Genomic DNA, 26,563 nt, shown 5'->3' with positions numbered 1-26,563 from the left:
TACATGACACAGGCATCATTCCCAGCTCCATCCCAGGAGCTCTCTATCTTCTGTCCCCATTTCAAAGTACATCTTCCCTTTTTCAGGAGCCAAAGTCTGATTGGTCCATGTCCTGTGTTAGGCTAGATCACTGTCATTTTGATACCTTTCAGCACAGATGTCTGTTTACATCTAGTCCTTTTGAGATTGGCCAGGGAATCAAGTGGAGAAATAGATGATGGTGGCATGGTCCTCCAAGGAGTAATGGGCAGTACTCATGCAGCCCAGATGCCTCCTAACTCTGGTTGGCCTATCACAGTCATGGCCATGAATAATATAATCAGTATCTAGATATTCCCAACTCTTTGCAAGGCTTTGGGGAACTCCATACTGCAATACTGAAGTCTAAGGAAAAGGAACTTTATGCACAACATTAGTGCTACTTCATTGTAACCTCAGAATGTAAGCATCTTTATATTCAATTTAAAGCTGAGGAAGCTGATACTCAGAGAAGATACAGGTGTGCCTGAAGGTCTCATAGTTAGAAACAGCCATATGTTGTGCAATATTTTGATGGTTCTAACAAATAAAGCTTGCTTGGAGTCAGAGGGCAGAGCCAGCCACTAGCTGACCATAGAGGTTTGGAGAACTGTAGACAGAGAGGAGACAGGAAGTAGTAAGGCGGGGCTGAGAGAGGATCTTGGCCTTTTGGGATGGAGGAACTGTAGAGGTAGGAAGCAACTGTGGCTGCTCCCTGTTCTCTGATCTTTCAGGTTCTTATCTCAATATTTGACTCCCAATTTTTTATTGAAAAAGATTAAATAGATTAATGCTTCAACCACACCTCATTCCAGCAAAGCCAGTGTCCTGTCCTCATCACAGGGGAGCCATAGAGATGACTGCAGTATTTTTCCTAGAAATCTGGTCACAAGTGAAAGACCCTACAGCAATGCATGTTGAAGAAAATGAGAATTTACTGGCTGATGTGTTAGAAATGCTGGGGAGTATCTGTCCCAGTGATGAGGAGTGCTGTTCTTTGCTTTTCACAGCACTATACCCAGGCTGCTCAGTGTTCCCCTAGGCTTCCCCATCCAGGTGCCAAGATGACTGCCAATTGTCCTTATGATTCAATTAGTCAGACAAAGTCTATTATGACTGACCTTAAACCCCCAATTGATCTTCCTCACGCCCATGCCCATTCCTGAATCAACCAGTCAGTTTGACTAGATAGGTCTTATGATCTCAGAGGCCTGACCAACCACATGGTGACTGACCTTAGATCCAGGGTTGATGCTGTGTTGGCTAGTCTTGGTTGTCAACCTGACTACATCTGGAATGAACTAAAATCCAAAATGGGGGGGGCACACCAGTGAGGGAATTTTTGCTTAATTTGAAGTAGGAAGAATCATTCTATTCCAGATCTTGAGGCGGGAAGACACAGGTCTTGAATCTGGACCACACCTTCTGCTGGAGGCCTATATAAGGACATGGAAGAAGGAAGCTTTTGCTCTGTCTGCTCGCTCTTGTCTTGCTAGCAAGTCCATTCCTTCACTGGCATTAGAGCCTACTTCTTCAGGATTCCCATATCTACCAAAGACCAGCTGAGACATCCAGCCTCCTGAACTGAGCAACCACTGGGTTCTTGAACTTTCCATTTATAGCTAGCCATTGCTAGATTATCTGATCCACAACCTGTAAGTCATTATAATAAATCTCGTGTGTGTGTGTGTGTGTGTGTGTGTGTGTGTGTGTGTGTGTGTGTGTAGACAGAGAGAGTCATTCTATAAGTCTGTTATTCTAGAGAATCTTGACTAATACAGATGTCAACCCATGAAACCAATGGTCCCAAGGGCGGGAGGGGGCTTCCCAAAAGAAAACAATCTGCTCCAATCAGAAGGAACGTTAATGCCACAAAGAGGCAATGGCAGCTGACAGGCCCTTGGAGTGAAAGACATGAAGGACACTCAAGCCTAGTGCAGCCTCTGGTCCACAGGCGGGAAGACAGCACCTAGCACTTAGACATGGATACCACAGACGCCTCATAAAAGCTAAGCGAATAACAACACAAGCATTGGTCCATACCATGTGGAGAGGTGGAGAGTTGATGGCTCGGGAGCAATCTTTCAAAAAAAAGGTTGGGGCCGGTTTGGGAAGAATCCTAAGTGCTAAGGAGCTAGGGTTCATCCTTCCCTCCACAGGAGCTTCTGAAGTTTTAATCTCCTCTCTCTCTTCCTTTTAATCCCCCTTCTGTCTCCTTTCATCTTTCCATTCCCCTCTCTCCCTTTTCCTCCCTCCTTCAGGTGTGGGACTGAGTTTTGAAGTTTTGCTGAACACACACCACACCACACCACACACACACACACACACACCACACACCATACACACACACCACTCACACATAACACACATACATACACACACAACACACACAACACACCACACACACAGACACACACACACGGACACATACTCACACATACACACCACACACACACACACACATACACACACACCACACACACACACACACACACACACACACACACACACACACACACCACACACACAGCCTTGAGGGTGTTACAGTACTCTGTTAAGTAAAGCAGGCTCCTGGGTGGACCAGAAGCACTCCCAGCCTGTGGGCCTTCCTGTCAGGGCTGGCAATTTTACTTTTATTTGGCAGTCATGACACTGCGAGCATACCACAGCCACAGCAGGGCCTCCAAGGGAGGCTGAGGAGATACACCACCCAGTACCTCTAGAGGCCCAGCTATGCCGCCCCACCTAAGGAAAGGTGAAGGTCTGAACTGGGTGTCTGGAGTTTCTCAGGCCTGTGTTCCTGGGACTGCTGAGCAGGTCTGGGTGCGGCCTCAGGGTGTGCTCAGTTCTCTGAGATGAGCTCTGTGGCACCCAACTCCACCTCACGGTTGGCCATGATTTACTGCCATTCCTGCTTCGAGCTGCCCCGGGGATCCTCTGTGAGAACTCTGGGTGCAGCTGGCTCAACACTGAGGCACCCCTGCAGGGCCAATCAGTCAGTGACATGGGGAATCAGCTGGGGCTGGGAAAACCTTCCTGTCCAGGGCTCTGACAGACATCACGCCTCCCTGTCCTCAGAAGATGTGGTCACAGCTTCTCCTGGCTCGGAAAAGAGACCACGTGTCCGAACTGTAACACTAAGCTTCGCTTGCTGCACGGAGACAGGCGTTGCTCAAACCAGGACAGTGTTTGTCCACCTTCTACCACCACAAACACAGGTTTCTGTCTGCTATCTGAGGCAACTTCTCCAACAGATGCACTCTTCAGTGTCAACAAGCAGTTTACAGAAAGGAAGAGGCCTCATCCTGGGCCTTCAGATAACGAGCGTGACAGGAAGACGTGATACAGAGAAGCCACTTGAGGCTGCCTCGTGGCGCTTTGCTTCGTCACAGGTTTCATGCTGTCCAGTGCTGGCTTCTGTGTACCTTGCTCCAGGCCAAAGCTGTGGGACTGTAGACCCTGGATCCATTCCTGAAGCAATCAAACTCCAGAGCACATGGTCACCGCTGGGTGCTGAGTTGATGCCAGGCCACACAAACCTTTGGGACCAGAGGGTAAGGGGCATGTGGCTCTCTGAGGCCCAAGTGGGGTGCTCTTACCAGTAGGAAGGGTGCTGGCTGTCAGCAGAAAAGAACAGCTATTCTCTCAGGGTGGGGAAGTGAAGGGCCTGGCGGGGGCGGAGCCCTGGGCCTGCTCCAGTGTGACAGTTGTGGATGTTGTGAGTGTAAGTGCTGGGGTGAGCTGGGGTTAGCTCTGCTTTGTTACTTATTAACCGTGTGACTTTGAACGAGTTGCCTAATCTGGTATTTGACTTCCTCACGGGCATAATGGAATAACAGCAGGTACCTGTTTCACCGGGGCCGATTTGAGAATTAAATAAGTGGATTCGGGGAAGAGTCAGTGTGAAGCCTAGCAGTGCAAGTGTGCTCTGAACCCAGAACTGCTCTGTCCTCTTCAGGCCTCTCCGACACGGGAGGTCGGCCCCACACCTGAGGTCGGCCCCACACCTGAGGGCGGCCCCACACCTGAGGCCGGCCCCACACCTGAGGCCGGCCCCACACCTGAGGCCGGCCCCACACCTGAGGTCGGCCCCACACCTGAGGTATACCCCACACCTGAGGCCGGCCCCACACCTGAGGGCGGCCCCACACCTGAGATAGGCCCCACACCTGAGGTCGGCCCCACACCTGAGGCCGGCCCCACACCTGAGGTCGGCCCCACACCTGAGGTAGGCCCCACACCTGAGGTATACCCCACACCTGAGGCCGGCCCCACACCTGAGGCAGGCCCCACACCTGAGGTATACCCCACACCTGAGGTCGGCCCCACACCTGAGGCCGGCCCCACACCTGAGGCCGGCCCCACACCTGAGGCCGGCCCCACACCCGAGGTCGGCCTATTAGGGACTAGCTTTTCACTCTAGGAGAGGAACCCAGTACAAGTCAGGAGTTCTCTGTGCCCCAGGACCTTAGCTGTCGTCTCCTGTGGGTCCCCTTCTGCCTTTACTAGTTCTGACTTTTCCGCTCAAGGAGTTAGAACGCCACAGAATGCTCCCTTGTGGAACTGGCGGTGAGCCGGCTGGAAACACGTCTGTGGTTCTCCCACAAGAAGGCACAGGTCTGTGGGATTTCTCTGGCCTGACATTCTGTCCTCAGCAGCTGGGGCCAGGTTGCGGGGGTGGGTAGGGGGTCAGGGTTGGTGGGTGGGGGGAGAGGGAGAGTTTTCAGAATAAATCTAAAAAAAATTTCACATGCATATTTCCAGTCAGGCAAACACGGCTGGGCCTCTGTAGACGCTCCAAGTGCAGGTCCAACGATCGCAGCTGGAATCTTGGGGGGCTGACCTGAAAACCAAGAGTATGTGTAGAAAGCTCAATGACGGAGCCCAGGATGAGTGGATAAGAGGCTTCCAGAGGAAAGAATGCTGTCCCCGGACATGTCCGGCTCTCATCCTGCTGCAGAGCCAAAGCCGAGCATCCCCAGAGGCTGTGCTCTCTGAGAGGCTCTTGGTCCAGAAGGCCAAGAGGAGGCTGTCGACATCACTTACAGGGAAAATGAAGACAGAAATGGGGGCGGGGTGAGAGAGCCAAAGCAAAAACAGGGAAGGACAGCCCTCTACCGAACTTAGAAACAGTCCTGTGTGGGACATAATTACCGTGCATACACTGAGACAAGATCACGTATGAAGGGATTTCTAAAAAAGGTTTTCAAAGGACACAAGGATTATAGAACTAGACAAGCCTTACACTGGAATTGTCCGTTCACCTCATCCCAGCTTGTGTGGCCTCCATGAACATTTCTATTACATATTAGACAGTGCTTCGTATGTCTTGAGGATTTAGTGGGGGGATCTAGCAAGGTGCTAACTATGACCAGCAAGAAAGGATATTGTCAGCTTGGCAGTAAAAGAGAAACCCAATGGCAAGGTGGGAGGAGGTGAGGATGAGTCATTTGCAACCTCCGGAAAGCCCTGTCTCCTCATGGTCCAGTTTCACTGAGGTTACCTGACTCCTGACCATACCCTGTTGCTGTGGGATGTCCTGTGTGTTGTGAATATATGTTGCTATGATTTATTGATTAAATAAAGCACTGATTGGCCAGTAGCCAGGCAGGAAGTATAGGCGGGACTAATAGAGAGGAGAATTGGGGGGAATAGGAAGACAGAATGGAGGAGACGCTGCCAGCCGCCATGATGAGGAGTAGGATGTAAAGTACCAGTAAGCCATGAGCCACGTGGCAAAGTATAGATTAAAGAAATGGGTTAATTTAAGACATAAGAACGGCGGGCGGTGGTGGCTCACGCCTTTAATCCCAGCACTCGGGAGGCAGAGGCAGGAGGATCTCTGTGAGTTCAAGGCCATCCTGGTCTCCAAAGCAAGTTCCAGGAAAGGCACAAAGCTACACAGAGAAACCCTGTCTCAAAAAAAAAAAAGATGTAAGAACAGTTAGCAAGAAGCCTGCCACGGCCATACAGTTTGTAAGCAATATAAGTCTCTGTGTGTTTACTCGGTTGGGTCTGAGTGGCTGTGGGACTGACGGGTGAGAGAGATTTGTCCTGACCTTGGGCCAGGCAGGACTGGAGAAAACTTCAATAACACCCTGTCATGCTTTGGTCCTCATGCCTTCCCACTTGGGAGGACTGGGACACTTCTCCATGTATCAAGGTCCAACTTGAAGGCCACCTCCTCCAGGTTTCTCTGGTTCTTACTTCTATCTCTCATAGCCAAGACCCAGCCAGCTTCCTCGGTGAAGCCTGAGTTCCCTAAGGCCAGAGGCGTGCTCCTTTCCCAGCATTAGCGGCTCCTGACATGTGAGTGGGTCAAGAGGAAACGACTGGGTGGAAGCATAAAAATAGGGAGCTAAGCCAGCGCGGAAATGGACGCCAGCTGCACCATGGGAAACTTCAGTCAGACTCCAAGAATTCCCTTAGCGAGAGTGACAGATAGCAGACCAGGTCCCGTGGGACAGAGTGGAATTTCCTTGATGGGTCCTTAGGAAGGAGCGCTTTTAATGTTTGGGGTGATTCTGAGTTTTCTTGAACGGGCTTCTACTTTAGGATGAGTCACCAGCAACCCAGAGGACAGTAAAGGGGCTTTTTAGCTCCTGGTTATTGGGTTATCCAGAGGGTTCACTGTGGCGAGCACTAGTTGAGATCACCAGCTGGGGGGAGGGGGCACTGGGGAGAGGGGACACTGGGGGGAGAAGGGGGCACTGGGGGGAGGGGGCACTGGGGGGAGGGGGCCGCTATGGGCCTGAGTGGCAGGCAGAAAAGTCTTGGTCCTACAGCCTTTACTCTGAGCCTAGGAGCAAATGAGGAGTTTTGTCAGGGGTCACTTACCCTATATTTAAATTAATAAATGCACAAGGGACATCAGGCCATAGTGCCAGAACACACATTTGGACTTCAGGGTGGGCACAGGACATGGTAAGATAGGAGTTGATGTCTCCAGGAAGAACCCCATGAATTCAGATCTTCACTGGATTGCTAGATGGGCTCAGGAAGGCATATTCTAGGCCGCTGGGCCTCACTAGCAGAGGCCGTGGCCAGGCTCCCGGGGCTCAATTACATAGTAGACCGGATAGCTATGTAGTGTGACAGCCAACTGCTGTGAGATATGTTTTTGATCATTTCAATGGAAAGCCATCCTGGTTCTGGTCCCCAAATGGCTGAGCATCCCAAGGCTGAACTCCGGTACCTTGGTACGTGTACCCTTTCCCCTAGGACAGCTCTCCTAGGCTAGGAGCCTCGCCCACCAGAGAAGTTACTTACTGCCTTGGGTAGGGCATCCCTTGGCTGCTGAGCAGGCCAAAGGCAGCTTGACAGTGGCTAGTTCAGCACACAATTAGTTGCAGCGTAACTCAGTGCTATTAAAAGCAGTGAGAGACGTGTGGCATCTGAGTGAAGTCTGAGGAAGACCTGAGGAAAGAAGAAAGACATGGCATAATTCTCAAGAGTTGGCACTTATTTGGGGCCTGAGAAAATATTTCTTCTCACCCACAAACAGTCACCTAGTTTCAACTGTCAATCAAGTCTATATCTAACCACAGCGCTCCTACAACCAACCAGCCTCACTGCCAGAACTAACATGAGCACAGCCTCAGCAAGCCACTGGACGTGACACCATTCGAGTTCTGCTCCAGGTGGCTGCTAAAGGCAAACCAAACATGAAGACCTTTCACATTGTGAAGACATGCGAAAGTCAGAGTGACTGGGAAGCCTGTTGGAAAGGACAAGGTCAGATGGGACAGAAACAGAGACACACATTTCACTCTCTTGGTGACAGTATAAGACTGTGTGCTTGGGCTGGTTGCTTCTTGTCAACTTGACACAAAAGAGTCACTTTGGAAGAGGGAAGCTCAATGGAGGCATTGCCTTCAACGGACTGGCCTGTGGGGGCATTTCCTTAATTGCTAATTGATGCAGGAGAACCTAGCCCACTGTGGGTGGCGCCATCCCTAGCAGCTGGGCCTGAGCTGGATAAGTAGCTAAGAAAGCTAAAGAAAGTGAGCTAGTAAGCAGCTTATCTCCATAGTCTCTGCCTCACCGCCTGCTTGACTGAGTTCCTGACCTGGCTTCCCTTAATGACCTACTGTGTTGGGAACCTGTACCCCAAATAAATCTGTTCTTCCCCAAGCTGCTTTTGGACTCAGAAAGCCTCAGCTCAGAACCAAACATGTCACACGTGTAAGGCTTCAAGACTTCAGTGGCTCTAGAGGCCCTGCACACCCAGGGAGGACGACAGATGTGGGACATTTGTGCTGTTCCCAGAGCTCAACCAAGGCTAAGCTTGGCAGAAGAGGACGACGTGGAGTGCTCCCATGTGACCCATACATTCAAATAGCTTCCTCCGCAAATCCTGGCTCCAAAGGAGCATCCCCATCTCTCTCTCCTCCTCAATGTAGGGCAAGCATCTGGTGAGAAGCTTTGCCCTAGGCCCCCAGATCCCCTTCCTTCAGAGGCATCCATGAATCTTTGGAACTTGAACTAAGACTAGACGTTCACTGTAAACCCGGATCCCAAGCCACAACTCAGGACATCACTGGGAGGCCCGAGAAACAAGAACACTCAGTAGCACCGGCAGCCTGCTTGTGTTCTGTGTCAAGTTCTAGAAAAGGTTAACTACTCAGAGGATTGAAGTTTGGAAGGCTCAAACTTATTATGTGTTCCAAGAGATACAATTATTAGTTTTATATGGGATATGACAACGTGAGGCTTAACTGTGTGAGGGGCCTGAGTAGCCGACTCAAGGACAGCAGCATTTGACCTCTTGGCCAGTGGAACACAGAGCCACTCCCAGCTCATAAAAAGCCAGCCCTGTAGTTGACATTCAGAACTGCTAAGGGCCTAGACTTGTGACCTTTGATCAGTATGTAAGTGCGTATTAGAAGAAATTAAGATATGTTGTGTCAAAACTAACCAGAAATTCAAGAAATGAACACATTATCAAATGGAAAAATCATTTAATTCAAAAGTCATACTTCCACTCACTTTATAGAGATTACCACAGACACAAACCAAACATAAAAAAAGCCAAGTTTCAGAGGTGCTTAACAGGAATTGTATTTTCTTTATAGATACGCACAATGGCACAGAAACACATTTTTTTTTTTTTTTAAAGCCTGACCATGGCAAAATGTTGTTTTTTAACAACAGGAAAATGTTCTATCCTAGCTGCAGGTTACTTTTTAATTACAGAATTTGAGTCTATGCACCAGTCAATATTCAATACTGAAATTTACAACAGTGTGTTACTTATAATTTTTCAAAATATTAAAGTGCCATTTATAAGTACTTTATTGATATTATATCACACAGCACTGTACAGTATACTCAAAGGTAGCCTAAAAGATGAATTAAACATGCAAATAGTTTATTTCCCCAAATATGGACTAAATGTCTTTTAGAGTGCTTTTGAACACTAGCCTAGCATTAGCTATTGGGAATTTATGGTTTGAGTTTTTAACATGACTTTTAATAAGTCACCAAGGAACACAGCTGCAGATAACTACGTGATAAATATGAACATGGGGTTTAGATGGCACTTCATTTATATCTTTGATCTTTTGCATGGAAATCATCAGCCTCTCATTCCTCTGAGACCCTCCTTCCAAATCTCCAAGGCTGTAAAAGCTTTGGAAGTGCCAGCTCATGCATGTCTACACGTGAGGCTGTATCTTAACACATGTAGTTATATGCTACACATGACACATACACACGAACACATGCACACACAGCTTTTGGAATCACCAGATGTCTGTTTTCACAGCCACAACACTGGTCCTGGCATCTTGACCCCCCAGGAACGCTGTTTGTCTTGTTGATGTTAAGCCTATGGGAACTGTGGGTGTGGGATGACACAGAATGTCCCAGCCTGGCTGAAGCTACTCCAGGTTACTCAGAATTACCCATACTCTGGTCCGCACCAACTACACTAATTTTGACACAATAGTTCTTGACTCATCTTCCATGGTTTAGGACTATGCTCAGTTGCTCTCTAAAACATTCCACCATGAAGTGTATTTTCATTTTGTAATATCCTACAGACTTGTGAAAAATTATGAGTTGTGAAGTTTTTCCGGTGGTAGTCCAGTTCCACCCCTCACCCCCTCATAAGACATACTTACTGCTCACTCATAAGAGCAGTATCATAGCACTCTTTAAAGACCCGGGGCTCCTCAATGTGGTTCACTTTCCCTTTCCAGTCCTGGAGCTTTTGTATCTATGCTTTTCTTCCCATGAACACAGGGCTGCCTCTGAGTGACACCTGGAATCTCTGTCTGCTCTGGGAAACTCTTTAAGTTAGACACGTACCGTGGGCGGCAAAGGAAGAAAGCTAATTATTACTTGTTGGAGTCTCGTCTCAGGTGTGTTGGAGGAATGTGCAAGGCTCACTGCTCTCTTCTTGGCATTTTGATGCTATGCTCACAGACAACCACTAGATCAACATGGCTGCAGAAATATTTGAGTACAAAAGACATTTTTCAAACACCACTGTGGGGTGTGAGGGGCACCTGGCTGATTAAAGGGCCATGGGGCAGGGCTGTCAGCATAAGTGATCACTGTCAAGTTTGCCACAGGTGGCAGATAACTCCCCTCACAGACACCCAGATTCCTTTGAATGTTAGGTATCTAAGCAGATGCATGGTTCCCTCATCTACTAGAGGTGGTGAGTGACAGAGCAAATGTGGGGTGCCGGGGTGGTCACTGGTGCACCTGGGAGCTCCATGGCTATGAAGCTAGAAGAGCAGCCTCGTCTCTGGAAGCAGATGACAGAGGATGAAAGGTGTCAACAGCCAGCCATGAACAGACGATTACTCTGTTTCCCCATGCCTTAATAATGGATGCTTCGGAAACCAAAGGCTGAGAAACAGCTTTTGGTATAATTGGTACTACCATTTTCAGGAAGAAAATGCAGCTGACAAAGATTTCTCTCTGAGATCCAGGTATGGCACACTCATGTCTGGAGTTGTGGGCACGTGCCTGCAATTCCCAAGAAACCAGCATGGTTCAGTCCTACCAACCAGTGCCCGTCTGCAAGTATTTATGCTGTTTTTCTTTTGCTTCCCTGTAAAAAAGCACCCACAAGCCTTCACATATAGGTTTTAGAAATACTAAAAACTGGTTCCAAGACTTATAGACTACTGAGGGGGGTCCACTAAATGGAGTTTACTCTTATACATTGATCTTGAATTTCATCCATTTGAGCAAGTCCTGATTTTCCTTGCTTGGGGACAGGGGTCTGAAACCTGCTACCTTCTTGAGGCATGGCACTGTGCAGTTATGGAACTTTGTATCTCGAGGTGGAGTGAAGCCAATCATAATGCCCCCAAATTCAGGTCCCAACTGCCTAATCCCAGGGCCTTATAAGAGGAGCTCAATGCTCCAGGGAAACCTTTGTAAGTCCAGTCAATGGATTCCCATTCTTATAACTCACTCCCCACATTCTACCCCAGTTTTCCTTATTCATGGGAGCTGAGGGGGTGTTCAGCGAGCAGAAAGGGTACATTTCATTTGTAATCTTCCAGTTCACTTGGCTCATATTCATCTCCCCAGTTCTTTAGCTGATGAGGAGGAGGGAGGCCTAGCTGGACAGAGGGAAGCAGAGTGACCATCTGTCATAGGCCACACATGGCCTCAGGGAAACTGGAAGGAGGTCAGCCTCAGAGAGCAGCTTCAAAGCAAGGCCAGCTCAGGAGAGAGGGACATGTATCCAAGCCGTCATGCTGGGCCCTGACTACAAGAACACCTCACTCATGATGGGGCGGGTGACAATTTAAATCATCAGACATATTAAAAGTATCATGCTGGGCTCTCGCAATGCTACTTGAGCGTGCATGCCCTTCAGGCCCTACTTCCAACCTTGTTCTCAAGCTCACAGGGAATAAATAGGTTTGGAACCTGCCTGCGTCTGTTTCCTTTCCTCCTGTTTTCAATCCCTCTCCCCACCCCCGACCCCGGCTGGCTTAGGACTTCAGCAGTCCTCTTGCCTCTGCCTCGCAAGTGCTAAGACTACAAGGCATGAGCCATCACACCCAGCGTCAATGGCAGTTCTGAGTCCTCTATTGGCCTTGCTCTGCTTCAGCCTGGTTCCCTGACTGCAGGGCAGAGTCGCCCTTCCTCCTGGCTGAGTTCCTGGGGGACAACAGTACAATCCTGTAGCTGGTAAAGTCAATACCGAGTCACAACAGTGAACTCCTGTTAACATTACAGGCGCTCTAAAAACCGTGATGGTGCAGTCTCCATCCCTCATGGCAGACTCTTTTCCTCTGGGGCTGCAGGGAATCTGGAGGTGAGAGGGAAGTGCAGACCCAGCCACTGGAGGAGTAATGCGCACCGACACTAAGAAGCACAGCGCTGGCTTTCCTGTTCTGTTCTTAGCACTGAGAGACACATTTCCATACCAGCTAGGCTATAGTTATAAAAACCTTAGGGCGTGTGGAAGAAAAGGAGTAATTGTCTCATCTCCTTTTGTCTGGACATCCTGGAGTACCAAGAAATACACCTGAGAAGAACAAACAAAAACAAACACACACATCACCCCTTGCCCCACCTATTTAAATCCTGAGTGTCACTTTACTGTTAGATGGGAGTTCTTTGAAAATTCATTACCTGAAAACACTTTCTGAACTCTGAAGCCTGAAATCACACGTAGATAAAGAAAACTGAATACAATGGACTTTTCAGGCTTCCGACAGGAATCACAGGAAAACATTCTTTCACTGGGCCAGAGAGGGGACATGACCGTGACTCATCTACCTTGCCTCTCTTGCACCCTTTAAATACACTTGTTCAGCAATCAAAATACTAACTGTATGGAGCGACTAGCTTAAAGAATATCAAATATAAAACTTTACCATATAATATTTCAAATCATTCTATTTACAAGTTTATCTTTAAAAAAAAAAAAGCAAAAGATACAGTAATTCAACACAATTCAAGTTTTTCTTTTCTTCATTATAGAACCCTAAGGGAGTCCCCAGAGCCAAAGACACTCCAGAGCAACACTGCCATCCAAGGGGCTCCTGGAGAGTGGGGCAGTTTGTCTGTCCAGAGTCCCTCTAATAAGGGCATTCATCTGTGAAGATACCATGATTCTGTTCTTTGGAGGTCATGTGACGTTGAAATGTCCATGTGGTCTCCCATGCATAACAGTTAAAACCCAGAGCCTTTTAATTGGGAATTCCCTCTCCTAGAAGGCACCCAACCTAGCCCCCAGGCCTCAACATCTGGTGTCTTCCAGATTCTTAATGGTCTCTATTAGTCTCATGCCTGGACAACCTAGTTAATGATTCCCTCTTTTCCGGGTGGCAGTGAATACAAATGTCCTTTTAAAATTCAGGCTATAGGTTTGGCCCAAGAATCATCTCTAAACTCCATAGGACCTCAGTAGCAAAAGCATTCTCGGGAACTGTTTGGGGGTTATTGGCAAGGGCAAAGGCAGGCAGCAGAGAGGGGGTGGGGGGAGAACTGGGAGGGACCTGTTAGATGCTAGCCTAGGGAGAGGCAGCATCTTGCCCTCTGAAGCAAAAACTTATTACACGAAGAACAGAAGTATTGACTGTGTATGGGATTTAATCTCAACAGGTTCTTAAAGTTTGCTCCAAACCTATGCTGATGATGTTGATATTACCAGAAAAGGAACCGTCCCTAGTTGCTCTCCTGTTTGCCCCGGAGAGACCACCCTAATGGTCTAATCCTCTGCTTCAGATTGTTGGAAGACCATTAAAAAAAAAAAAAAAAAAAAAAAAACCACCAGAGCTGGTAGAGGGGGTTGTCATACAAAGAGGAGTATTATTTTTGGCTTAGTTTTAAAGTAGGTTGAGTTGCTATGGTTACTAGGTGATGGCAGTGATGGAAGCCTTCAGTGGCAGAGAACGTGAGGGGCATGTGCTTCTTTGCATGAGAGGACTGGACTGAAATCTGCTGAGTGTAGGCCAACAGCTGCTCAGGAGATGGTGAGAGATTGGACCTTCCGTAAACAGCGCGGCAACCCCTTCATCCTGTGTGCTTGCGACAGGCCCCGCTGCCTGCAGCACTGTGTCTCTGGGAGGAGGAAGGAGAGAGAAAGAGTGTCGGCTGGAAACAGCAGTCGAGGCAGCCTGCAGCTTGGCCCTGCCTTGTCCAGCTCAGCGATGCTGCCCTTTCTGTAAGACTATTCTCATCCTGTCTCCTCCTTCCAGAAGCCTGGGGGTTTGGATGACTGTCGAAACGAAATCAGGGCTCGCTGTTTAGGGTACTCATGAGAAAACAGCTTTGCAAGCCTTCCTCTAGGTTATCCAAATCAAACGGCCTCCTCTGCTCATTGACTTTCGATTCTTGCAGCATCACTGTGGTGTCGTCAGCGGAGATGATCGTGGGGAGACGTGACACAAGTTCCCAGATGCATTCGTGTTGGCAGGAAGCAAGAGTCAGGCTCCCTGCTTTCTCAGTGGCAATGAAAAGTGGCCCACGACACCAGAATCGGCAGTTGTCATGGAGACCACGTAAAGCTCAGCAGCTCTGCTGGGGGGGCTCCAGGTTAGAGGAACTCCACGTAGTTCTCTGGGATGAGGCCAGTCTTTCCATTCAGAGTCCCCTCCAACCAGCCAGGCTCCTGAGATGGATGAACTGTACAGGAAGGGGAGAGAGAGTGAGAAGAGATGAGGTCATGGGCAGAGCAAGAGGTGGGTGTGCTATGCATTGGAGGATGTGGGAAGTTAGTTTGGGGAATGAGTACAATTGCTTCTTATGTAATCCCAGGACTGGCTGGAAACAGGTTCTTAACCTTCTGTGGAATGAAACCCTTCTGATAAGGTTGTTCTGAACTCTTCCCACAACCAAAAGGGACACCTGCGGACATTCACATTTTTACATGCAGCTTCGGGGGCTTTATGAATTTTCTGAAGTTCCTGTTTTAAACTACGTGCAACAGCTTTACATTCTTTTAGGTTAGAGGTCAACAGTTGGGATGCTCCATTCACCCCCCACCCCCCCACCTCCCCCACACCCACCCCCCCTTGCACACAAACACGCGTATTTGTACCAACCCATCCTACTCACTATCGGCTATGTACCAAATGGCACGCCCCTCAAGGTTTGCTAAGAACTAGTCTTTACTCGTTATCTGCTTTGTGTGTTTGTTCATTATTGTTTTTATCTTTTTGAATGACGGTCTCAATCGGTAGTCTAGACTTGAATTCACAGCCATCTTCCTGCTTCAGCCTTAGGAGTCCTGCGAGCAGCAGAATGAGCCGCCCAGCCCAGCTTGACCTATCTGCTTTGTACCTTTAAATCCTCACCACTGCGTCTCCTTTCCCTGCAGATCCTTCCTTCACGCTGCAGACTCGGAATGCTTCCCTTCTGCTCCACCCACGCCCTTCCTTGCTTTTCTTTTCTACACTCTAGAACTTTTCCTTTGCCTATAAACAAGCCAGAAAGCTGTCTGCTTCCTTTATTGCAACTTTGGATTTTCTTTTTCAACATCCACAGAATATGTAGACCCTGTTCTGTTCTGTCACGATCCCTCTCTCTAGAAACCACCAATAACGAAGATATGGAGAAATCCCGCTGAGCCTGTGAAGTGCAGCCTAGTGGGAGGGAAGAGGGGATTGTGAGCCTCCGTGACGAGTGTGTATGGGGAAGTGGGGGTCTTCGTACTTGTGAACCAGCTGTACAAGCACAGGTCACTCTGGGGTGGGACAGGGTACTCACTCTAAGCGAATTAGGAAACCCCAATTATCCAAGACTGTTTGGAGAGAATGGATTTCCCCCTGTGCCTTTCCCGGGCTAATTAAGTGACTTCCTGAGCTTGTTTTAGAAACGCACTTCCGACCCACCTCTACTGTATAATTCTAGTTTCGGTTTGTAGGGAAAGAAGAACAGAAACTGACGGAGGCCAGCGGGGAGGAAACAAAATCACAGGCTCGGAGACTTCTAGAAGGACTAATGTGTGTGTGTAGAGGCATTCCTTAGATGAGGACATGGTCAGACACCTATTAGCTGGCCTCCAAAACTCTGCATAACCTCCTACCACGAGGCCTGAAGAATGAAGCCTAAGCAGATTATCATTACATTGCTCAGAGCCACAGCAACCACACAGGGAGGAGTCTGCAGCACTTAGGGGTGGCCTGGCCTCTCCAGCTACTACGGGTCTTTCTAGGCAGCCTGTAAGGAACACCAAAGAGGCTTGTCCTCTGCCTGGCCACCAGCTGAGGCTGTCAAGACCATTTCCAGTTCTACACCTCTACAATGGTGGCAGAATCTTTTCTGTGGTTTCTGGTGCTCAAGGAGACACTGCAAGTGCATCATTAACTCCCAGGGCTGGTTTGTAAGTGAGGACCTCCCTCCAGTAAGACACAGCCAAGGGGCTAGGAGATGGCAGCAAATTAGAGAAAGCCCTTGGTGCATAAGTGTGAGGACTGAGTTCAGCTTGTCAGAAACCACATGAAAGGCCAGCCGTGGGAGTGTGCATCACTATCCCAGCATGGGGAGGTGGAGACAGGAGGACCCCAGGGCCCTTCCACCAGCTGGTCTGGGCAAGGGCTTAGTATCTGCACCCACCAAAGCTTCAGGAAACCTTAGATGTTCAGAACCAAAATTAGACCAATTAAACAAGTTAAAAAGAAAAAAAACATCTGACTAAAAGAAAGACAACCAAAAGAGCTCTGCCACTCCACAGCAGAGCTGCTTGGTGGATGGATGGGTCTGCTTCCTTCCCACAGTTGTTCAAATGGCACAAGTACCGAGGAGCCTAGTTACAAACCTGGGTGAAATTTGCAGACTACAGGAAGGACCAGAGGGGACCAGGAAGACCTAAAGATGTGTCATGGATTTCAGGGGATGAAGCAGCCCTTAAGAGTCCTTGAGCCAGGGTTCCTTAGAGACTCCTGCTAGACAATGCACCAGCCCTACTGTATGCTTACAGAACCTACAGATCCCTGGGCCCTAGGCACCTGCATTTTAACAGGTCTGTAGAAATTTAAAGCTACGACTTTTCTGTGTCAAAATACCTTTGTAATGAAGGCGATAGTTAAGAATGATAGTTAAGAACTGAGTTGTGGTTGGCTGGTGGAGAAGGGAGCCCAGACGCCTCACTCCATCCTGCTGCAATCCCTTCTCTGGCCTCATACATGGCTCAGCGGTAACTCCTTCATAAACAGTATTGTGGACTTGCTTCTACCTGCTCCTCCCACCTCCTGATTTCGGGAAGATTCATACATATCCCACATAGTGTTTATGGGTCCTATTAATACACTGCTAAAATGCTTTCCTACCTGACTTTTCAGTACATTTCAGTTTGTTATCAACTATCCGGTTCAACAACCTTCAGCGATTCCCCTCTGCATCATCCATTATGACACAACCCAGCATGTGGAGAAGCTGAGTGTCATGGGGGGAGGGGGTCACGTGCTCAGAATTTCAGACAGATTAATTTGCACAGTCATGAGAGTAAAACCAGAATTTGAACCCAGGGACCAAACCCTTCCCCCCCACCCCCCACTCTATCCTGCGTTGGTTCAACAGGAGAAGGTGCTTCTTGACGGTGTGAACAGGTTGAGCACACGCTCGTAGAAGGAACACTACCAACAGGCACTCCACCTGACTTAGCTTCAGTATGAATGCAGAGCTGGCTCTGCTGCTCTCCTCATCCACAGATGGAAAACCGAGGGCCCCCAAGGCTAAGCAGCCTGCCAAGGACTGCACAGCTGGTAGACAGTGGAGGCATACGACAGGCCTGGGACATCTGACCACGCGGCCCACAGTCTGAACTCTGCTTGTGCCTGCCTCAGTATGCTGACTTGGGAAGTACTCAGTTAGGGATTGGCAGGCTGCACACTACCAGTCAATGTGCTCTGTACGCACCGTGCATTGCAAGGAGCTGCCTGGGTGGTTATCTAGCCCAGTGGACGTAAACTATAAGCTGCTGCTGACATGGGTCCAACTGCTGTCTTTGCTACAGCCTTAGGTACACCACAGGTCCCCGGCATATTTAGCTCACGCTTTCTTCTCTGCTAATTCACTATGGACAATGGGCAAGTGTGTGACTACGATCTCCAATGGCTGGCTACCCCCAGAGGGAAGAAGCCTCCACTGGACAAAGTTACAGACCTGTGTGATTAGCAGGCATTTACTCATTACACAAATGTCTTCTGAGCTCCTATCAGGGGCCAGGCACTGTGCTAGGTTCTTGTAATATGTTCCTTTTGGGGAGCAGCAATTTATCAATAAACATAGTGACAGGGAAAAGGGAGAGAGAGAGAGGAGGGAGAGGGGAAGGGAAGGGGAGAAGAGATGGGATTTGGGGGGAGGGGAGGAACTCTGAAAGTTACAACTTAAAGGCTCTCACAGTGTCAGCCGGGAGTGCTTAGCACAGATAGGAGGCCCTAAGACACAGAAAAGTTAGGTGTGGTCTCAGAACAGTGGTCTGTAAACGCCCTATAACGGGCACAGCATATGACAACTCCCCGTGGTGTCATAGAAAACAAACAAACAAACAAAAGCATGAGTGGCCATGCTCCGAGAAACATTAATTACAAAAAGAGGCAGTTGACCAGCAGTTTACGGTTATGTCCTCCAAAGCTGTGGTGTATAAAGTGAAGGGGAGAGGTCAGGAGGCAGGGCTGGGACGCAGAGGGCCTCAGAGAGCAATAGGAGGTCACGGAAGTGCTCTAAACGGGGCCTATCATGACGGGACTTGGGAGATCACTCTAGCTCGTATGCAGACATGGGTTCAGAGGCAAGAGTGATTGGCAGGGCTTGCCCGGCAGCTGGTGGGAACATGCAGGTGACTAGGCAAAACTGGCTGGATGCTGGTGTGGCAGTGCAACCATGGGATTGCTGAGACTAGCCTGAAAAGCTCTCCGGTCACCCCACTCCTGGGCAGCTCATGGTCTCTCTGGTGAGGATGCAGTCTACCTGCAAGGGACCTGGGACAGCCTGGCTTGGCAACGATGCTTCGTCGTATACCACAATGAAAGAATCTAGGCTGGGCGGTGGTGGCGGCGCACGCCTTTAATCCCAGCACTCGGGAGGCAGAGCCAGGTGGATCTCTGTGAGTTCGAGGCCAGCCTGGACTACCAAGTGAGTCCCAGGAAAGGCGCAAAGCTACACAGAGAAACCCTGTCTCGAAAAACCAAAAAAAAAAAAAAAAAAAGAATCTAGCTCATCTCAAATGTGTGTGCGTGCGTTCACAGGCACACACGTGTACATGGATGTGTGTGCACACGTATGCCTGTGTGTGTAGAAGCCAGAGGCCAGTATTGGTGTCTTCCTCCACTATTCTCCACCTTATTTCCTGAGACAGGGCCTCTCCTTGAACCTGGAACCCACGGATTTAACTACAGTGGATGCTAGCAAGCTCTAGGGACCCTCCTGTCGCCTGCCTGCCCAGCACTGTGATTCCTGGGACATGACCGCACCTGGCTTTTGACGAGGACACTAGGGGCGGGACTCAGGGCCTCATGTCCACATGCCAACCATGTTAACCTATAGATCTGTCTTCCAGATCCTCATCCCAAAACTTGAAAAGAGTATCCCAAGAACCCAATTTTTTGCAACTGCCACGTGAATTTTCTAGGTATCACAAATCACACTGCTTCTGGGTGACTAATGTTCCTGAGAACACAAATTACTTCTCTTTCCAGTTACTGTCTGAGGTGCCCCTAGCAGGGTGGACAGTTTCCTGGTAGACTGGCAAGAGCTAACACTGGAGATATTTCCCAGTACTGCACATCAATCCTCCGCTACGTAGAGTCTAGGAGCTGACTAAGCTGCTGCCCCAGAGGCGAAGTTTGGGCCCCTGGAATCCAAGGCTGAGAGATCAATGGTTACAAAACAGCAGACTTTCACCCCCACACACCCTTCCCTTCTCTTCCTTATTCCACACACAAAACACAGCACACACGTGACAACAGCTTACATATTCAAAAACTGTCAGGAGGAGGAAGCTTTAACCTGACAGCTGCTGTGAACATCCAGGCTACACAGCCTTTACCTCATCTCTTGAGTCAGTACAGGAGGGAACAGTCAGAAAAGGCCACTTCTCCACCTAACATCTTAATTATTTTCTTCTACACTGCCTAATTTCTCTGACAGAATAGAAGAGGATTTTTCCTCTAGGATAGAACCTGGTGAAATATTACCCGGCAAAACAGCCTAGAAAGTGGGTTAGCCCTTCTGCCAGGGGCCAGGGATACAGCTCAAAGGACAAAACACTTGCTGTGCAAGCCTGAGACCAGGGTTTGATCCCCAGAACCTAAGTGAAAAGCCAAGGTGGTAGTGTGCTTCTGACATCCCAGAACTCCTATGGAAAGCTGGGAGCCAGAGGGAGAACTGGCTGGAAGCTGGCCTTGAGTCTGCAGCACACAGGAGAAACGAGAGAGAGCCTGCGTCACAAAAAAAGGTGGGAGGAACTGACTGGAAAAAGGTTCTCCAGGGGCACAGGTGAGCCAGCCCTGCCGGTGTGAGGACATGACTGCTATCACCTCCCTTGTCTGTGGTGGAGTAGTGGAGGTGAGGGAAAGATGTCCTACCCCCGCCTCCACCACCTCCAGCTATTGAGGGAGCTGATCCTCCCCTTGATCGGCTGTAGCACGTGGGCAGGCAGCCCTGCTCCTCACCTGGGCAGCACAGTAGAGCTGACACATGGGTGAGCTGGCCCTGAGGGTGTGAGAGTGGTATAGCTGGCCACACCCCCCTCATCTGCCATGTGATGGTGAGGGTGAGGGAAAGATGTCCTCCCCACTCTGCCCCTACCGCCTGTGGTGGGTGAGGGAGCCGACCCTCCCCCGTACCAGCTGCAGTACTTGGGAAAGTGCGCCTGGCACCTCACCTGGGCAGCACAGGCAGAGCTGAATCCTACTGACAGGGTGTGGGTGAACCGGCCTGAGAATGAGCTTGGAAGGTCTGGCCCTGCCCCTCATCTGCCATGTGGTGGTGTGGGTGGGGGAGAGATGCCCTCCCCACCTCCTGCCCCTCACCACCTGTGGCAGGTAGGAGAGCTGGCCCTGAGGTCCTAAGAGTGGGAGAGCTGTCCCTGCCCCTCACCAGCTGCAGCACTCAGGAGAGTGGCCCCTGCACCTTGCCTGGGTAACACAGTAGCACTGGCCCTGCTAGCCTGGGTGTGGGAGAACCAACCCCTAGGGTGTAAAAGAGGAGAACTGGCCCCGCCCCTTGCCCATTGCTGCAAGGGGTGAACTAGTCAGGGCGATGCTGGAGAGCTCACCCTGGTGATGAGAACAAGGGACAGCTGGTGGGCCCATCAACCCTGCAACTACCCAGGCCCACCCCAACATGCACCCCATCTGTGATCTGCTGGAGCAAGTGAAGGGGCCCAGCCTGCAGATCCAAAGCTGCAGGATCTCCATGACACAGGGCAACAATGGGCTATCCAAGAGGAGACCCAGTGAGAGCCAGCATGGATAGTGTAGCAGAAACCAGAGGCCTCGACCCAGACCAGTGACGCTTTGCAATGAACACTTGCAAGTAAATATATATGGATAAAAAAGGTCTACTTGCATGACTCACTGTGCCACACTACAGCTTCCGTGATGGGATTGATTTTTCCTATTTCCTCTGAAATGTCATTTTATTCTGTGGGAGGAGGTTGCATGGGCAGAGGGCGGGTACAAAGGAATGGGAAACGAACCCTAGAGATCACAGGACTGCATGGGAAGGGAACCAGACTTCCCTCTTGCTACGTGTATCTGTCTTTAGAGGAACTGAGAAGGTTACCTACCTGGTGGGAGCTGTCCCAGCACCTGCTGGGCAGAGCACCCCGCTGGGAAAGGGAGGCCCTGGCAAGTCACACTCATGGGCGGGCGGCGTTGGCCTGACTTTTTGTTGTTGTTCACTACTTAAGCTATTTCAAAAATGGGACTTAACATGGAAGAGGGGGTGCAGAGTGGTACAAGCTCCTTGTAAAAACAGTCTGGCATTTCCTCCAACAGTACATCTAGAGTTACCACGGGACCCAGCATTCCCCGGAGAACTTCTCTTTTCAAAACACTCAAACACGGGTGTCAACAGAATATCATTCTTAACAGTGAAAAAGCGACAATAAGCTATCCCGTCATTAACTGGTGGATGTCTAAGTAAACTGTGGTATAGCCATACGATGAAATACTACTTGGCCATAAAAAGGAATAAAGTGCAGATACACGTTACAACATGGATTAACTTTGAAAAACATCATTTAAAAAAAAAAAAAAGAGCCGGGCGGTGGTGGCGCACACCTTTAATCCCAGCACTCGGGAGGCAGAGCCAGGCGGATCTCTGTGAGTTCGAGGCCAGCCTGGGCTACCAAGTGAGTTCCAGGAAAGGCGCAAAGCTACACAGAGAAACCCTGTCTCGAAAAATCAAAAAAAAAAAAAAAAAAAAAAAAAAAAAAAGGAAGAAAATACAAAGACCACAAACTATGTAGTCCTATTTGTATGAAATATCCAAAGTTTGGGGGTAAAGCATCATGATTACTAAAGGGTATGGGACTCATCTTGTGTGGTTTGGGGGTGTGTGTGGGAGGGGGTGTGATACCCTGGAATTAGATAGCGGTGAGGGTTGTTTCACTCTGAATACACTACTCACCCATGTCAGGAGCACAGCTGTCCCAGCAGTGACCCCCTTCTGATTTGTCTGGGGGTAAGCTGTGCCATGTTATTCCAGCTGGTCTTGGCAGGGCACACTCACCGCGACACGGTTCGGGGCAGTCTTCAGCAGACCCGCCGTGCATGCTGCTCTGCCAGGTGTGCGAGCACCCGCTGCTGACAGGAGAGGCGGCTGCCCTAGCTATTTCCCGCGCTCTGATTTGCAAAGCACCCAGAAGACAGTCCACAGAGCCAAAGCTCCAGCACGGTGCTCTGGACTCGGGGAAGCATGGAGGTGGACCACAGCCTCATCAGGACACATGCAGTTTCAACTTTGTCCTAGCTGCTGCTGACCCAGGAGGTCCGGGCTGGGAATCTCCCTGCCTTATGCGCTGTGTTTCCCACTGTGTCTACTCAAGCCCAACTAATAGGTGGGCAGAATGCAGGGTGCAGGATACACCTGGTGCCAGGCACTCTGGATGTGACGACAGGTTCCAAAGACATAAACAGTACCTACAGCTAGCTGATAGACAGTTCACCAGGCTGGGCCATGCTAGCCAAAAAGGAAAAGCCATCCTTGTTAATGGACTGCAGTGCCATGGTCTTTTTCTAAGATGGACACAAGCTCTTGACACTAATAGGCACAGCATACTGAATACCTCCTATTCCTCAAGTACTATTTTATACCCACAATTTATATCAGCTTGATGTCATGTGACCACACCCTGCAAAGTGGGCGTGTTATCGGCTGTGACAGAGAGGAGAACTGGGGCACAGAGGAGTGACGTCACCCCTTGAGGTCACATCAGAACAAGTGGTCAGGCTGGGACATGCACTGTGGCCTGGCTCTAGGGTCAGGCACTCCTGTGCTGAGGAGGCACCTCAGCTGTCCTATACTTGTGCTGCTTCTCAGTCACGTGGGGAGAGGCGGGTCTAGGGCCAGGCAGGGGTGCTCCGTCAGACAGGTGTGACCTTTGCCTTCACTGCGCCTAAGGCAAGGGGTAGCCAGAACAAATATCTGGGTCCTGGAAACAGGCTGCTGCCTTTTTGTCTTCCTTTGAAGCAAACAGAACGAACTGCTTTTAACCCTGAAGGAGAACTTTACCCAGGGAAAACGGCCATCCCAGAAACTTGGCGTTTGCACAGGGGTCCAGATTTTCCTCTTAGGTAAATAATTATGCCAAACCACAGCTTCACTTCTCACTATCAACTATGTTTCTAGGGAGGAAGACAGAAAAGAACCGGGAAAACAGTGCACCATAGAGGTCCGGACCACAGTTTTATGGAGGGCCCCAATACATTCTTGCACCTGGATGCCACAGCAGGCCACTGCTGGGGTGTGATGTCACATAAGGGCTTTCTGCTCTGTGCTCACCAGTTCAAGGGAGGAGGAGGAGGAGAAGGAGCAGAAAGAGGTTTACTGGCCACCTGGCTGTCTGGGGTGTGAGCCGAGCCTGCTGAAAACAATGCAGGCCCAGATCCCAAGGGTAAAGAATGACAGGACAGGTGACCTTGAGCTCGACCCATGTCTCTGACCAGCTGCCACCAACCTGTATTCCTCTCCCCGTCTCTGGCCATCTAGCACACAAATGTGGAACACCAAGGCCAGGTACAGTCTCACTCACAGTTCCAAACATCTCCGTGACCAGGTGTCGACGTGGGTCTACCCAAGGTAACGCCTCCAGAAGTCTGACCTGGGGGAAAGACTCCCCCTACCCCAGGTAGGAACTTCCTTCATCTGCTTCCCCCCCACTGTTGTGAGATGATGGGAAACTCACCGTTATCGAAGATGGTGCCTGCCGTGAACGAAAGCTCAGAGTCGTGTTCGGCTTTGCAGGCATACAAGGCCTTTGCCTTCCGGAACGGCGTGCTGTGTAGAAAGGGGAGTTTATTTAACATTGTTTTCCACCCCGAAAACCGGAGAGTTCATCTTCCTTCTTCCCTTTTCTTGCAAGCCACCTAGTCCTCCCCTCCTGGGAAGAGTCTGGACAAGGCGGCCAGATGGCCAAGCAGGAGGTGGGAAGTCGTAGAGGCCACAGGAGAGAATGGAGTAAGAGTCAGGAAAAGGCCACACTCTAAGAAGCAACAGTTCTCCAAGGTCATCTTGTGCCCCAGAGAAACTCTACCTGGGAGTTACAACAGCTGGGCCTGGGAGGGAGGGAGGGAAGGAGGGGCTTTCAGAGACAGAGTGCTGGGGGTAGGAAGGGGTCACGGGGCTCTGCAGAATATTCCCAACAGTGCTCTTGGAAGCTGGCAAAACCCAGTGAATCCAGCAGAAACTCCAGCAGAGCCAGGTGTCAGCCCAGGCGGGGGCGGCCGTGAGTTCCCCCAGATGTTCTCCGTTGCTGGTGGGGCAGCATTCCAGAGCTGGAACTCTTCGGCCCCCAGGGCAGGCAAGGATGGAGGAGGAGTGTGAGGTAGTGTGTGAGTGCACGTGTGCGCACCAGTGTGGGAGTGTGCAGAGCGGGGGGGGGGGGGGGGGGGGGGGGAGAAGGGAGGGCAGAGGTTGAGTCTGTGTTCTGCTTGGGGTTCTCTTGTTCAGTGACTATTGACAATTCTCTCTCCATGTTATCAGAATGCCCTTGAAGGCATTTCAATATCCTATCAACTTGTATATAGAACTCTGAGCAACAGAACTGAAACTGAAGTGTTTGTATGTCGCTTTCCAAGTGATTATTACACACAGCCAGAGTCGAGGCTGGCACATTTTTGCGGTACCAGGGCCAATCTTTGAGCTCTTGAAGGCATGTGGTCTCTGTCGTAAGTACTTCATGCTGCACTGCTGCGCACAGCAGCCAGGGACAACATGGAAACACACCAGGGAGGCTGTGCTGCAGTCAAAAGTTATCTACCAGAAAGTAGGGGCAGAGTTTGACTGTCACAGGCCACATAGGGTGCAAGCCTGTGTGTCTTCACGGTCATTTGTGAGAACAGGGTAATTTCACTCTTTTCTGTCAAGTTTGACTTGGGCACCCGACTATTCTCAGCAGTCCGTAGACTTTTCAATGGTCAAAATGACACCTAACTGTCAAAAGGGCTGGTCTTTATTTGCCACAAGTGGCTTTCTCTCTCCAAGTCATCTGAGGGAGTACACTTTGGAACTCAGAAGCACGAGTTTTAAAAAGCCACAGTCAAGAGATGTGTCACTGAATTTCTCTTCACTTGACAATCTGAGAGCCTCACGGCACTGGTAATGCCCCAGCTCCTGGGGTGCATTGATTTCTAGTGGCTGAAGAGGGGTCTGGTCTCAGGTGAGGTGGGGTGTCTTGGGTCTGCTGAAACTGCTATTGCTTAGGGACATCGAGTGCAAGGACTCATTGGGAAGGATGAGTCATGGATGATGGCAACTCAAGAGTGGGACTATCCCTTCCAGTCTTGGGTGCGTGAAAATGGAAAGACATACAGTCGAAAGAGTCTGTTGTAGAGGAGGGTGAGCAGAGTCGGTGGTTATCCAGAGTGCGTGGCCAGGGAAATAACAGTTTCCTGTAGCTCTCGCTGGTTTTCTCATAGCCACGGGATGATGTCGGGAAGGGGAGAGCTGGGAAAGGGGAAGAAAATAATACAGGGACACTGGGGAGGAGGGAGAAAAGCCTCTGGTTTTCATCAGCTCAGCTGGAAATCAGCTCTCCTGGTCTAATCTCAGTAAACAACAAATGCACGTGTCGGCTGGCAAGGGCCCAGCAGTCAATGTATAGCTCTTCACAGTGGACAAAAAGTGCACTTCTCTCCCCACCTCCTGCCCTGACCATGGGTAGAGAGCAGCCAGGAGGCCGTGAAAGGGGCTAAACTAGCCAAGCATTACACTGTCCAGCCTGTGGAGCCTCGCACAACATGCAGGGTAGGAGGAGAATCCAGGCCGGGGAGCCAAGGTTGAGACCAGGGAGGGCCGCGTCTGAGGACAGCGCAGCACAGGTGGGCACAGTGTGAAGAGACCAGAGACGGTCTCTTCTTTCTCTGGATGCGGTTTTCCTAGAGGTTACTCATTA

At 49.9% G+C, this 26,563-nt stretch overlaps 1 protein-coding gene across 3 annotated transcripts in view; it reads right to left on the bottom strand.

Annotated features, from left to right (window-relative positions):
* Positions 1–8,958: 8,958 nt before the first annotated feature.
* Positions 8,959–26,563, bottom strand: part of Arhgap26 (Rho GTPase activating protein 26) — a 391,848-nt gene continuing 374,243 nt past the window's right edge. For all 3 annotated transcript variants that reach the window (XM_042264260.2, XM_042264261.2, XM_042264262.2), the window contains 2 exons: positions 24,356–24,447; positions 8,959–14,625 (listed from right to left, as the gene is read on the bottom strand). In XM_042264260.2, coding sequence (XP_042120194.2) covers positions 14,537–14,625; positions 24,356–24,447 — 181 coding nt within the window. In that variant the 3' untranslated portion in view covers positions 8,959–14,536. The remainder of the gene's footprint in view (positions 14,626–24,355; positions 24,448–26,563) is intronic.

This window comes from Peromyscus maniculatus, chromosome 19, assembly GCF_049852395.1.
Source record: "Peromyscus maniculatus bairdii isolate BWxNUB_F1_BW_parent chromosome 19, HU_Pman_BW_mat_3.1, whole genome shotgun sequence".
NCBI lineage: Eukaryota > Metazoa > Chordata > Mammalia > Rodentia > Cricetidae > Peromyscus > Peromyscus maniculatus.
The sequence above is the reverse complement of the archived record's forward strand: the minus strand, read 5'-3'. Positions and strand labels throughout refer to the sequence as shown.